We start from the raw sequence: 16,342 nt of genomic DNA, 5'->3' as shown, positions 1-16,342 counted from the left end.
CTTGTGTAACACAGGGTGTAATGTGAGATATACATGACACTTATTTGAAGTACCAATAGAATCATATGATATAATTTAGTGCCTAACGTTTCGTCTTAAAGTTCGATTCCAGTTAGGAAATTAATCAGTTTAAGACAAGAAAGTACCAGACAGAAACATGTCTTAGCACTAAAACGCATAAATGAGTCAATTGAAGCAATATTACAGCATAAAATGAAATTGTACACTAAAATATCTAACATGGTGAATCACTTATTAGTGAAAAAATGAAATGAAATCTTCGAGTTTTACGTCCCACGGTTATGCCGGTCAGGCTAAAGGAGACTGTGATGATGAGTAATGAATGAAATGGTGGAATGAAGAAAGTGGGAGGAAACGGGAGAACCCGAGGAAACCCACGCACACGGTGTTTGTCCAGCACAAAGTTCACTTGGTGGGGGCTGGGATCGAACCCGGGACTCCAAGCACCAGAGGTGAACGCTCTAGCACTGAGACACCGCGGCCCAATCACTTATTAGTATATGTTTAGTTGTGAAGACTAACGTATAATTAACTTTACCACACAACATTTTTCGTAATTTTCATGTGTGTTAACGTATGAATAAATGAAAGGTATGTAGTGTGAAAAGTTATGCTAAACAGTTTTTGAACAAAAGTTGGTGACATAATATAATGACATGTATGTTTTAAATGAATTATTTAAAGAATTATTTAAAAGAAGAACAATGGGACAATTGTTACGATGCACTGTGAAGAGCTGACGTCATTATCTATATCTTCACCAATAACTATCATTAAGATTTTTATTTGTATTTATCTAGTTATTAAATGATGTTTTAAAGATAATTTTAGATAATGACTAATCTGAAGTTATGTATAGTCTGTAGCAAAAAACCTGCAACATGAGCATGTAAGTTTATTGTGAAACTACCCCTAACAGCGCAGGGAATCAACATAATGTGTAAGTGGCACGAATCATGCCAGAATAAACATCGGCGTCCTCCCATGCTCACTTAATTTGGCGCAAAAGACTTCGTAGTTTCATAATAAACTTACACGTTCATGTTGTTGGTTTTTTGCTGCGGACTGTACAAAACCAATTTGTGGTAAATCATATGCTGATAAAAATGTTATGCAGCTATACACACACAAATGGAAGGATATTCATGTATTCAATAAAAGTAATGTAATAAAACCGGAAATAATTTCTGTTTTTGTGCAGCTACATGTAAACTGAAACGAAATCTGTAGTGTAATGTCAGACATTTATGGTTTATAGGCCAAAGTAGAAAGATGACCATTGGAAATAGTAATTCTGGTATAATTGATGGACTGAGAAAATGTTATAAGAAAACATTGCTCACTACAAATTCTTATGAGCTGTGATAGACCCAGGGACCCTTTGCGCCTGTAGCTAAGACCTACGAGGTATTTCAGTTCTAATTCTCAGTGAATTCCTTCAATATCCATCTCCTTAATATCAGCATTTATTAATCATTTTGAACTAAAGAGAAAATATATTGCTCTACTAGCATGATAGTAGCTTAGTCGTCAGGAAACGTCAGGTAAGTGAAATTGAACCTGTCTTCGTTCACATTATTCAGTATAGTCTGGAGGAAATCCATCGAAACTAAAAATTTCAGTATGTCTAATGTTTCTCCGTGGCTTTTACCTAATTTGAGGGTGCTAAATCTGAATCTGCCGGGTGTACAAATGTACACCTTGAGCGTTTCGAGTAATTCAAGATGGCGGCCAAGATGGCGGCTGTAAAATTGATAGGAATATTTTTGTATATTTTATCAAGATGGGTATCAATTTATATGCTTTTTGGGTTGCAGATTCCAATAATAATGTCAAAAATGTTATGAAATTGATACAAATCAAGGTATTCAATATGGCACCCAATATGGCGGTCGTAAAACTGACAAGAATATTTTTGGAGTATTGTATCGACATGGGTATCGAATTATATGTTTTTTGGGTTGCAGATTTCAATAGTTACTTCAAAAACCTTATGAAATTGATAGAAATCAATATATTCAATATGGAATATTCAGATTCGCGACCCTCGAGCTAGGTACATACTTAGAACAATATCTGATACACTGAAATTTTGGATTTGGTGTTGATGCTTTCTCCGTCACCGCAACTCACCTTGGTTGCGCTCCAGAACATTTTTTCCACATTTTGGGCTTCTCTATATTTATTTACAAAACCATTCCTTTCTGTGTGCAAAAGAAAACAAAAAACACAAGCTTAGGTTTGAAGATTTTCTTATATTTTTTTCCTAGACGTTTTCTTAATCAAGAATTATGTTGCTGGCCACATTAATGGGAAATATGTACATTTACAATACAAAATGCCGATGTTTCTATGTTACTCCGCAACAAAATAATAAATATCACAGATCAGTCACTTGTCAGTCTTCGACAGAAGAAGTACGGTATCCATGTTTTCATCTTCTAGATTCCTAGTATTTTGACGTGTGAAGATATTCTGGCATCGTTTAGAGGCTTCACAATTGCAGAAGTCAGTGCAGCTATTATGATTTGACACAACGTCCTTTACACATGTTTTCAGAAGAACAGCCGCAAGTCACCATCTTCAAGATGTCTTTCGGTGCCATCACAGTTCCTGGTGGTACAGTAACTGGTTCCAATGTTTTGTTCAACTCATTACGATACCACCCAAAATTTGTCGGATCCATGTCTGGTGGGTCTGGTTTATCTGCTTGTTTCCAAATACAATCCTGGAAATGAGCTCTTTTTACATTTTCAGAGAATGCCTCTGTAGTTGGTGGCAAGCTCTTCAATTTTGGGATATGTACGGCAGACTTCTTTGACAATTTCTTCAGCCACACATCTCTTCTGACATCAGACATTGTAGAGCCAGTTATCCTGCTACCATAGCAAGAAGATATAAACTCAGTTGCCTCCTGAATCACATCTTCAAGTAGTGATGTCTTATTTCCAAGCTTTTGAAGCTCCTTCCCACTTTGTAGTACTTTCATTGCCTTCTGCTTTCCAAAGCCATAAAGAGTAGGAACTGTATCGCAGCCAGAAAGAGAATGAAGTGCTAGTAAGTTTTAAACAATATCACGGTATTTGGACACAGACAATCCAATGTCAATAACTCCTCTATGACTTTGAGTTGCCTCCATAAAAATGTTACAAGTAAGTTTTTGTGTGTGGTAGTGGTGCATCAGGAGGGGAAGAACATCCGTGTCATCACTAATTACATTTATTGTACAATTTCTGTCCAGCTGATTGGCTACCATCACTACTTGTGTGATAATTATGACATCAGCCTCTTCGTAAGTGTTTTTCATACCTGGACGTTCCTTGATACAATCAGCAGTTATTTCTGTTGTAACATCTTCTGGTCCAGTGATGAATAGGCTTTTGGTGGAATATGATGGCAACACTTCTGTCATTAGACACTTGCAGATCAGTTGTACTAGTTGTACCTTATTCTTCGTAACATTCAGCACAACTTGTTGGGAGGGCAAGGACATGTTGAAAGACAATTTATGATACCTGCTACATATTGATCCTGTTCTGACGCTTCTTATTCCTCCTTCGGTGCTGTACTCCTTATATTAGTCAAATATCAGGTACACGTTGCATTTGTTCAATTTTTCAAGCACATATGACCGATAGAATTTTATGAAGTTCCGTTAGATGGCCAGTTGATATACCCACAAAACAGCACAACCATCAAGTATGATAGCATCTTCGTGCTTGTACGATCTCATAGACTTTTCTACCTGTAATATTTGTTTCAGTTTTGACTTACTTTTGCAGAACCTGGGAGTCCCATATTCATCAAACAAAGATGTGAGGACAGCGGCAAGCTCATATGAAATCACTCCTTTAGCATCAATATCTCTTGTAGATGTGAGACACATTGCACGCGTGTACAAGAGTTATGTGTCAATGACACCAATACTAGCTGTTCTCTTGACGTCATCGCAGAAAACATTACGAACCGTTGTTTAGATTGGATCGTGAAAACCAGTTGGTAGTTTTTCTTCGTAAGAACACAACGCCTTCTCACCTATCTCAACAGCATTATCAACATTCAATTTCTGGGAACAAATTTTCCCTGTCACAATATTCACAATAGTTTTTGGGTGTTCATCGGTCTTCAGAGGATCTATACGAGACAGCTTTTCCTTTAACTTAATTTGGTCTGCAGCATCTCCTTTTACTCGAGATGGCATTCCTTCCTTATGCTTAGTTATTTCCATATCTCGTGAAGCATCTCTCATGACATAAATGTCATTTACTAAACGACTGCAGGTGTGAAGGCTGAAAGTCCATCGCTTCACTGCTAAAGGATTTAGCGTAAGTCCGATTATTCCTCCTGGTCATTGGCCATAACGCATAAATATATTCTCAATGAACATGTCTGACCATATAGCATTCCAGATACCTGGTTTGTGACGCAGAACATGTTCGCCTTTCATAAATCGTTCTAGTATTTCACTTTGAAGTATCTCTTATTTTGTTTCTAAGATATTTTTCCTAAATTCTATGAAAATGCAGCCATCTGTGAGCACAAAATTAAGATTTTACGATTTATTATTACTCATGTCAGTAAATATTTTTTCAAAAATAGGTTTCAGAAATGACAACATAAACTTCATTTGCAGCCGCCATATTGAATATCTCGATTTGTATCAATTTCATAACATTTTTGGCTTTATTATTGGAATCTGCAATCCAAAAAACATATAATTTGATACCCATCTTGATAAAATATACAAAAAATATTCCTGAGCCGCCATATTGGCCGCCATCTTGAATTACTCAAAATGCTCAAGGTGTACATTTGTACACCCGGCAGATTCAGATTCAGCACCCTCAAATGAGCTAAAAACCGCTGAAAAACATTAGACATACTAAAATTTTTGGTTTGGTCCAAAAGTAGGGTTTTTCCTCCAGACTAGTAATACGTGATATACGAGATTGACAATAGCAAATATAATATTCTCTTCTTGTTTTGAATTTTAGTATAGTCGAGTCTTCGGACACCTTAGTATAAATAGAATTTAAAAAATAATAGCCAAGACGTTTCGATTCATTATTGTCTTTTATTTCTGGTTTAACTTTCTTTTTCAATGTTTAATCCAAACTACATTTAACCTTTCAGAAATAAAACATTGGTCTATCTGACCTGCAATAACGATTAGGTTACAAGGAAATAAATGAAAATATTGTCAAACGTTACTGGCAAATAAATAATTTGTTTTTACATTATGGTTTTAGATGCAAAATCATGTAACAGATTTATGTGTATGTATTTTAAAAGCAGATCCTATTAGATTCGTTTTGAATATAATTTCCAATTAGTGTGATTTTGGCTGCATAATTATGGAACTAATTGCGTAAGTCACGAGAGGAAAATATAACTGCGACTGTACAATGAAACTTCATGATGTCATATATTACATGTCTTCACCATAACATAAAACGTCATATAAAATATTCCTTACAATCCATTCCTCATTTATAATTTGCTATTCATTCAAGAACAAGAAGTGTTTATATATGGATAATTCTCTACTTATTTCCTTTTGGAGTTTTGTAAATTGGATATTCATGATATTTATTTTAAAATAAAGCTAAAACTCAAACAAAATTGTAAACTGCTCAAAAATTTTAAACTCAGAATTTTATTTAGAAGCAAGTTGCAATATCACACTGAAACATAAAGAAGTGTGGTTTGGTTTTTGGTATGCATTTGGGTCCCCTATTAACAAATGAAATTTTGAACCCTAGAATTTAAAACCATATTATTTCTTATTACTTCTATGAGCTCAAAAGAAACCATTAACTTTGGCGCCCTAGAACTTAAAACCTAAATAAACATTTTTATTATTTTTTTGGGTTCCAATTGGTGTTTCATTGAGATATGGTCCAGAATACATTTACGATTCATATTAAGGAGACAGTATTTTGTTCAGGTGATGAGGCAGCAGAATTTTAAATTATCAGTTCTTTTGGAAATGACATGATAAGCCCAGTTCATGTTTCACAAGTTAAATTGAGGGCGAGACAAATAAAAGCCTTAGGAAATATACTGTATATCATTTCTGAGGATCCTAATAGAAGATATTTTAAAGAAATGGCATAAATCACATTTTCATTTTTTTTCTTTTTAAATGTAATGAACTTATTCCATGGTTGATTTATACATTCATCGCATCATACAAAGTAACAAAGTTTTACCTTAAAGTGCCGCCTTCGAAAAGCAGGAAGCTTAAATGAGAGAACAATTGCTCCTCCCCCTCCACAAGCTACGACCCTGGATGGTTGAATATGCGAAAATGGTAAATATTTAAGTCTTTACATTTAGATTGAGTAGAAGGTCATTTAGTTTTATTTCACGGATAGATTAGTATTTTGTATCCTGATCATTATACGAGCCCGGTAATCCCAACAGCGCCAAGGGTAGTTCATCAAGCTAGGATAAATCCATAAATCCATAGCTAGGATAAATCAAGCTAGGATAAATCCATCCTATAGGGATATACGGGGAAACGATTGTTGATTACCAACATCTTGAGATAAACTGGATGGATCATCTCTAGCGACAGACTCGATTCCTAGCTTTTGACTCTCTACATTCTGGCCAAAATTGATAGTGATCCATTAAATAACTCTTGAACGGTCATACGGATAGATAAGAGTAAATACATAAAGAATTTTATTGTGAACCAGATCTTAAAAGTGAGTAAAACTGTTCGTTAGTATTTAGCAATTTGATTATCTTGTAGCTAACGAAATGTCTTAATCAATTTCTATCTGAATGGATTTCGTAATACTAGTCAACTTAAACTAGTTGCAAAATTAATTAAGCTAAAGAAATGAAGTTAAAATAATATTGCTTTTTTAAAAAAGAAATGAAATCTTCAAGCTTTAAGTCGAAAGGTCATGTTCTTTAAGCTAAAGAAGATAGATGATTAATGAATGAAAGTCAATGTTTATTAAATGATTGGTGAAATGGAATTGTAGAGGAAACGGCAGAACCTCGAAGAAAACCTACAGGGACAATATTGAGTATCTCAAACTCATGCCGTCTGGAATCGAAAAAGAGACTCCTCGCACCAGAGGTGAGCCACTGTGCCTCCATGTATTTTTGTGTTCAGTAGCGTTAGTAGCCTATTAGTTTTCATATGTGTTGCTTAACTAATTTTGGTCTCCTTGCATCTACGTGAAGTACATTATTAGAATATTCAATGCATAAGAATGAATAGTATTATAGAAGGCTATGTTCGTCCGTCTGTCTGTTGACAGGCATCAGAGCAAAAATGGTAGGAAATAGTGGGAAGCGGTTTTTGCAATTGATTCAACGTGAAAAGAGTAGACGTTTTTGTAACCCTTATCTCTAAACTAAAACCGGAATTAATTGAAATCCTTTACAATTTCTGATTGCAATATTGATCTTAGCAGGGTAAAAATGGTACGAGATAGCGAGAAATGGCTTTCTTATATTTATTCAGTGCGCCATGGATAAGTTTGATCTTTACCCTTATTTCACTATTCAAACCATAAGTACTGGAACTCTACGATTTCACTTTTCCACACTGATCGCCATAGTGATAAAATGACAAATAAAATGACAAATCAGTTTTTGGATGTGGATTTAGTACCCATAAATAGCTTACATTTCTGAGTTCATTCCTTTATGTACCAGTCTAGTGTGTGTCATAACATATTTGTGTTGCGACATTTTACGAGAGTAACTCAAAAAATATCCGTGATTTTGACATAACTCTTCTTATATTGTTCATATTGACCTCTGTCCTCGTTTATTTTATTGTTATGCTGTTGTGGTCATGCTATGAAAGTTTGATCCTAATCCCTAAATTTGTCATCCTTTTGTTGCAGATAGATCATGACCACTCCATTAGAAGTTTGCACCAAAGAGGAACAATGAACAGGGATACAACACGGGAACAGTGTCTTGCCGCAACGGAGTGTTTACGAATGGATTGAAAAATTCAAAAATAGTCTCACAAGTATTACGCACGAGGAAGGAGCCAGAAAACCATCTACGGCCACAAATGTTGACAACATTGAAGTGTGTGCGTGACATAGTTCTGTTAGACACTCCGCTGCGGCAAGACACTGTTTCCGTATTGTGCCGAAAGTCCTTGACGCATTGCAGCCCTTGAGACACCTCCCGACCACAGTTACCTGATCACTGTTCGTTGTTCCTCTTTGGTGCAAACTTCTAATGGAGCGGCCATGATCTATCTGCAACAAAAGGAAGGAAATGCAGGAATTAGGATCAAACTTTCATAGCATGACAACAACAGCATAACAATAAAATAAACGAGGACAGAAGTCATCAGTATGAACAATGTAAGAAGAGTTTTGTCAACCTTGCGGATAATTTTTGACTTATCCTCGTAGAATTTTAAAATCACGATGAATTTAATAATAGTTAAAATCAATTTTGATACAAACTGTACCAGACAGCGCCTTCACTGTCAGCAATAATGCTCAGTATTACATAGAGTAACTAATTCATTGAAACTTATAATTTTATTCGTACTACTATGATGTATATTATTATCGATAAAAGGTCAAGTAAGTATGTCCTGATGTGGACGCTCATTAAAGTGTGTTCTCAGTCAAAAAAGGTTAGGAACCACTGCTCCATTGCAACCGGGAGTGGTAGAAATCTACTACCATTTCAGGTTTCAATTTTATTCTTCGTAGTCCAAAAACGATGACTTCTTAATGTGGATTCAGTGTATCAAAAATAAGTTTCATCTTAGTTCTACTGAAACCAGAAGTAGTAGAAGCTACTACAACTTCTAGTTTCAATATCTGTTCTTATATATTAGTAATTGTAATACATAGCAAGAAACTTTTTTGTTATGGATTCAGAATCGAAAGAACAAGTTTTATCTCGAAAAGTTATAGATCTACGACTTCAGGTTTTAGTATTGAATATGTATAGTTTGGAAATTACCGTTTTACATTGTGATTTCGCATCTACGTTACGAAATCATAATGTAACACAAAAAATAACTCGTTTGAAAGAGACAAACAAAAAGTAAACACAGCATTAATTAGCTGATCCATTCTCTTGTGTTTATTTACCAGTGTGCCTGAATTCACTTTACTGAATCGCTTTCTTGCGTTCGGAAACATTAACAACTAACCACATATCATGAAACATAAAATGGAATGAAGTAAACGAAAATAAACTAGTTATCATTGATTTTGATTTGATTTGATTTTGTTTTTAGAGTCCCTTTCACCTGTAAGGCTATTTGAGACGTAGACCTACAGCTTAACATGTAGACCTACAGCTTAACATGTAGACCTACAGATTAACATGTGATCCGAACGACATGAACTCCTGTCGGGACTCGAACCCGGTCTTCCATGTCATAGAGCACTCAGCAAAGCGTGAACAAGGAAACACGAAAAGCATGTGCAAACGTCACGGTATCTCGTCGACATCAAAGAAGAAATACAGACATGCATCTGCGTTCAAATAGTAGCCTGCTCACGGGAAGGCGCATCGCGAAATTTGTTCGCGTACAGCACATGTCGCCATGAAAGTGATGCGTATGTGAACATAATGGACAGGAAAAGAACCCTAGACAACAAAAATTGGACAGTGTCATACTGTGACCACTCTACAGGATGACAAACATGTCCGCATTGCTGTAATGAACAGTAGGCCACAGTTGATAATATTAGGTCGATGCTGAAGCATGTTAACGAGTGTGGACTTATTGAGAGCGTACTCTTCTTAATGTTGGACTGACAGCAGGTATGTCTTTTTGTTGACTTTATTTACCCAGAACCACAAACGCAACGTGTAAACACCGCCACTAGCATGCTGACCATGTGAGTGTGTTTTCACAGAGTTCAGCTTCTACCTGTCTTATCTATGGAAATGGTCACATATGGACTACACGAACTGCATATACAGTATAAGGGTGAAAGCGCCATACGGCTGCTATACATTGACAGTAAACTTAACCAGGGTTCGGGGTATATCAGAGAAGTTAAAGAGGCTGAAGTTATGCCCTTCGTTTAGACAACTTCGAACTTCATATTACAGTAGGACAATGCTCCGCCATACCTATATTTCGGATGAAGAACAAAAGGTATCACTACTTCCGTGGTTTGCATGGGCGTCTATGGGATATACTTGATCGGCACATTCTTAGTCACAAGCTTCTGACACATCGTATCAACATCTTGTGGAGTAGCATAGAAATATCGAGGCTGGAACATATTCAACACATTTTTGATTCATTGTCTCAACGTACGGATGCTGTAAGAGGTTAGAGGGTTACTATGCTACAATCCTAAAAACCTAAGCATATAAGTAGAGACATGTAACGGTTCTTTGATATAAAATTTAATTACAGTTACACTCGCCGTTTTGTTATTGTACTTTTCACAGTAGAAGTGTACATATGTAAATTAGAAGTAGTAGGTGGATAAAGAATATACCACCGTTAAGTAAAGACAGAATAATAGATACAATGCGCTAGTTCAGCGTTTTATCCTTTGGGGTACACCAAAGTACGTTTCTAACTTTTGCGACATCCCTGCATGTGATTTTTTCCTAGATGCAAAAAAAAAAAAAAAAAAAAAAAGAAAAAGAAAAAAGAAAAAAAGAAAAAAAGAAAAGAAATACATAAAAATACATAGGTACATTTTTTATTATGGAACGAGAATGAGATACAAATCTCACAAGCAAATTATGTAAGACTTTTAAATAAAAACATATTAACATAAAAGAAACCTATGACTCTTAAGCAAGAATATGGGAAAGAAATATTACCATCAGAATTTTGAGAAGACATCAAACTTAAAACTAGTGAGATATTTGTTCCTGGCGATTTTTTTTTTTTACAAAGGATATCTATGCGTGGATGAACTCTTGACAGACACACTCTCATCTCGGCATCCACATCAAGTCGATTGGCGATAAAATTTTATTTTCTTCTAAAGATCTTATAAGACTAAAAATCTCACGACACACCTGACATGTATTAGCGACACATCAATGTGTTGCGAAACAGCGGTTGAGAAACGCTGCGCTAGTTAACAGTGGATCTTGCTACATACCGTATACAACGTAAATAAATAAAAATTTCTTCCAGCAAAGTAAAAAATTGGGAATTATTATTGACAACGAACAAAACAGTTTTTTGCGCAACAGAAATTAGTTTTTATTTATTTTCTCTAAAAGTACGGATGCGAAATTACTCTTGAGCATTCATTAGTTCAGCTTCATGGAATTTACTATTTGATATACGTGTCACATTTGCACAATAGTTTAGTTAAACGGAAATTAAAATTTAATAGTTGATAACAATTTTGGTTTATATCTCATTAGCCATACTAATGCATTGTCTTGCTAAAAGATCTTAACTCTTAGTTACTAATGTGGATGTCCAGAAGATCCACAGCTTAAATATTTTAGATGTTTCTGCTTAAAAAAAGTTGGTAGCAATCCTGTCTTTCGTTGTTATTTCAGTTAGTAACAGCTCCCTTGTTAATTTACTGATAATTACTGTTAATTTACTCACAAAATGCTTTGTGTGGAATATTGTACTTTATGTGTCAGAAACATGGACATTACGCTACAGTGATGAGTTTTCAAAATGTGGGTGTGGAAAAGATTAGTTGTTTCGAGCTGAAAACGAGTGGGAGTATGTTACAAATTGTGGGCGAGAAAAAACAATTTTAGATATTATTAAGAAGAGGGAGAAAAATGGTTGGGAATGAACTGTATCATGGGGAATGTGCTAGAGATTATGGTGGCAGGAAAGGGAGGGACGGCGCGAAGAAGACTTCAATTAATGAACGATGTCAGAACATAAAAATCGTGCGTGAAGACAAAGAGGTTAGCGAAAGACTATTGTGCAATTTAAGCTTCTCAGATGTAGCAAGTGACCTACCAATAATGGCAGAATACCTCTAATTAAGATTATTGTTAATTTTCACATGGTGTTTATTGTTTGGAAGTTATTTTGTGGTTGTGCTGCTCACAAATATTAATGTAAATATCTTTGTTATAAAATTGAAGAACGTGTACAACAAAAATCATTATAATTTATTTTCATTTCAAATATTGAGGGGTTCCTGAGGTTCGAGATAACGCACGAAAAAGCTCTGAGAAAGTTAGTGGGTGATGTTTCAGACAAATGAAGTCTAAATTTGGTATAATTTCTCATGTGGGTCTGAAACAGACTAGCCAAAACAAGTTAAACACTATTTTGGAAGGGGTCGGTTAACGTTCCGCGATTAGGCACAGAGGTTAAGGGAAAGGGTACATGTGAGAAGGATGATAATGGTGAAATGACGAAAGTGGGAGGAAATGGAAGAACCCCGAGAAAACCTACAAACAAATACACATGGTGCTTGTACAGTCAGAAACAACATTAAGTATAAGTTGAAGGTATAAGAAATGATAGCTAGAGTCTGTACTTTCTATACTTAATATTGTTTCAGACTATATATCACAAAGCCCATTTAGCGAGAGCTCGGATCGAACTAGGGACATCTCTCGCCAGAGGTAAGCGCTCTACCAGTGAGCCACCATGGCCTCGTTAAACGCTAATAATGTTTTACAATGTATGTGCTATATTTTAAATTTTACGTACAAGTATTGTTTCTAAAATATAGGTGTTTACTTGTAAGGCCGAAGAGTTTCTGAATGGTCTAAAATGTAAAATCATTGTAACCTATCATTGAAGAAGATTCTTCTTTCATAATTCATCTCTTCCATACGAATACTGCGTTTGGCCATCCCTACCACGATTTCTCTTTGAGCTTAGTTCCAGCAAGTGAAGTCCTTGATAATGCTTTTAAAGATAAAAAACCTGATCGTCATGCTTTTGAACTTTCCTTAAGGCTGCAGACTACTAAATATTTTTGAAAAACTAATAATTTTTCTTTTGCCCGTTTCTCGTAAGTGGAAAGAGGTAATAAAATGTAACTTACCACAATAATAGATAATGTTATTCTACACCTGAAAATACAAATCGGAAGAATTTTCAGTGTTGCCATCCATAGAAATTACAGTGTGACCAGAATTTGAATTACTCAAAAATCTAGGTAAAGGCAGCGACTAGAAAAATGAATTCAATGGTAATTGATGACTTATCATGCTGTCTATCCTTCTTGTTTACTACTTTTTAAATAATGTTTCTATTTATTTTGTAATGACTTATTTATTTTGTAAGAATTTATGTAAGGTTTATAAAATAAATAGAAATATTATTTAAAAAGTAGTAAACAAGAAGAATAGACAGCATGATAAGTCATCAATTACCGTTGAGTTTATTTTTCTAGTCGCTGCCTTTACCTAGATTTTTGAGTAATTCAAATTCTGGTCACACTGTTATTTCTATGGATGGCAACACTGAAAATTCTTTCGATCCGTATTTTCGGGCGTAAAATAGCATTATCTATTATTGTGGTAAGTTACATTTTATTACCTCTTTCCACTTACGAAAAACGGGCAAAAGAAAAATTATTAGTTTTTCAAAAATATTCAGTAGTCTGCCCCCTTAACGCTTTCCATTCTTATTATACATAGAATAAAATTAGCTCATGTTAGCTGTTAATATTAATATATAAATAGTGCGCTCATGTGTAATGGAATAATTAGCGCATTCGACAAGGTTTAGCCGCGGTGGCTCAGTGATAGAGCGTTCACCTTTGGCGCATAAGGTCCTTGTTTCGATCACAGCTCGCGCCAAGTGAGATTTGTGGTCGACAAATACCGTGTGCGTGCATTTTCTCGGCTTTCTCCCGTTTCCTCCCACTTTCTTCATTCCACCATTTCATTCGTTTCTCATCATCAAAATCTCCTTTACCCTAGCCGGCATAGACATGGGATGTAAAACTTAAAAGATTTAATTTTATTTCATTTCGATCAGGTTTCGAGAACTAGAATTGTTGTAGTTGACTCAGCCTTGCTGGGTGATATCGAAAGCGCTTGAGTTAACAGGAAACGAATATCAACATAAATTATTTCATTTGGTATTTACTATTTCTTTCAGCACCGAGACGATGTGAAATGTGGACTTACAAATTAACGTGGAATCTAGATCACATGGACTTTTATCGGGAACCGAATACAGGGTCTCTTATGCCAAAGGCGCATACGTTAACCATATAGCCACTAAGAAGCTCCAAAGAAAACTTCAGCCTAGAAAACCAGTAAAAATTTTGAGAGCCGATGTTCTGACCACACATAACATCCAATCTAAAGCCTCTGGTTTGTCATTATAGTCATTACTAGAGGGCGGATTTTAAGGTGCAGCACCTTTTCTAAAAATGTAGTTGTTATAACAACCAAAGTTCAAAATATGTATTTCCGGGCGTAAAACGAACTGAAATGAATCTACTTCGTTGTACCTTTTTCGTGAATGTTGCACCTTTTTGCTAGGGTAATAAAATTACCCTTTGAGCACCTTTTGTTGTCCCTTTTTCTCTCTTTTTTAAACGTTGGACAGAACAGTATGTTTTATTTTCAATCTAGTTTACACATAACATTCCATAAATTTAGATGCAGTCTTGACTTATTTGCTAGGGATAAATTTGAACTGAAACCGGACGTAGAAACCTTTGCAACATCAACTGAACTTCCTGTTCATGTGCTTACAAGATATGAACTACTGGTTTCCGTTGATTTCGAAAGAAGTTTCTCCACATATAAGGCTCTCCTGAGCTCCAAGCGACAGAAACTAACATTCGAAAACATAAAAAATAATAGAAATGTTGTGTATAATCAAGTATGACCAGTTTCTGAAAACCCAGTAGTATGTAACGGTTTCTCAAGCCACAATATTGCTAAATCAAACTTTTTATTTAAATACAGAGTTGGTTTTAACTACAATTTTATTTCAAGAATGTTGAATATTGTACAAATTTGGGATTAAATGAAACAATTTTGCAATTTATGTCCAATGTTTAAAGCCAAGGTTTTAAAAATATTTGCTGATGTAATGAATAAAGAATATTCATGTAACTGTACACTAGTACTTAATAAAGATATCCTATTAGCACCTTTTTGAATGACTTTTCAGCCCCTTTTATTCCCTTTTTCCTACCACATTTTTGCACCTTAAAATCCGGTCCCTAGTCATTACGTTTCGCACTCGGTAAATGCAAAGCGTAAATAAGTACAAAGCATAAAATAATAAGACAAAAATAATATTATTAACTACATACTTACTTGAACATAAGAGGTACCATTCTCTGCAACCCAGCCAATCATCAAATCCGCTCCAGCCATTGTTCCAGTGCGCGAAAGTCCAAGACCTACATATCCCCGAGTTCGAACCCCAACCTCAAAATTAATTTCCCCAGGAGCCACTCTTGAAGTGTTCCACTGTAATTTAAAATATCCATCTGGGTCCAAGTTTTCTCGATGCTGCCAGTGGTTCCCAGAGATGCGCCCTCCAACAAACACGGTCAGGAATAATAGACGCTCCATGTTCCACGGAGCGAGCACTTTCCTCCTTCCTTCTCGTACGAAGATTTGTTCGTCAGCGCAGTCTGTGTGTGTGTGTGTGATAGAGAGCCTCTAGTGACAATGTTGAACCAAAACGCTTGCGCACACGACACTTACTTGATATATAATTTAAAAAATAAAATGATCCCCATTTGTTGACTTGTTGGTGGACGTCGTTGAAACCCAAAAGTAATTGTTTTCTCTCATAACTTTACTTACATTGATTGAATACCTGGACTGTACACGACGCGAGGTTAAAACCGTGCTCAATTAAAAGATGTAATAACTTACAGTTTTCTTTTTTTTTCAACTTGTCTACCAATTAATATGGCAGGGATGTATATACTTGAACTGTACATGGTTCAAGGCTAAAATTGTGCGTAATTAAAAGATGTAATAACTTAGTTTTGTTTTTTTTTCAACTTGTCCATCAATTAATATGGCAGGGATGTATCCGCGATGTCCAATGGGGCTCGACCTAACGATACCTTAGACCCAAATGTGGTTCATATGGTACATGTTTATTAAACTTATTCAATACTTACAGCAAATGTAGTATGTTTTTAATGGATTATACGGAAATTTTACGATTATCTTTGAAATAGTTTGATTGCTCTCTAACGTTTGTATAGTTAAAGGCAACGCCAGTAAACTTACAGGGCTTATTGTGATTTATTCCGCATATTTATCTCCACTTTAAATATTGTTTTATTTGGAATTCCCACCCAACCAAGTACATGCTAGGCACGTACCATTTAACTTCTATACCAATCGTTTACGTACCTGGTACTTAAGGAATGTATATTTCATGTTCCCAGTATGTGTC

The 16,342-nt window shown here is 35.4% G+C and overlaps 1 protein-coding gene across 1 annotated transcript in view; it reads right to left on the bottom strand.

The window, feature by feature from the left end:
* Window positions 1-15,528, bottom strand: part of LOC145681440 (DBH-like monooxygenase protein 1) — a 76,400-nt gene extending 60,872 nt beyond the window's left edge. Inside the window, exon 1 of the mRNA XM_081753085.1 lies at window positions 15,238-15,528. Coding sequence (XP_081609211.1) covers window positions 15,238-15,498 — 261 coding nt within the window. The 5' untranslated portion in view covers window positions 15,499-15,528. The remainder of the gene's footprint in view (window positions 1-15,237) is intronic.
* Between the last annotated feature and the right edge of the window lie 814 nt (window positions 15,529-16,342).

The sequence above is a fragment of the Thermobia domestica genome, chromosome 3 (genome assembly GCF_964235325.1).
Source record: "Thermobia domestica chromosome 3, izTheDome1.hap1.1, whole genome shotgun sequence".
NCBI classification, from domain to species: Eukaryota; Metazoa; Arthropoda; class Insecta; order Zygentoma; family Lepismatidae; genus Thermobia; species Thermobia domestica.
Note: the sequence above shows the minus strand (reverse complement) of the source record. Positions and strands in the feature narration are given on the sequence as shown.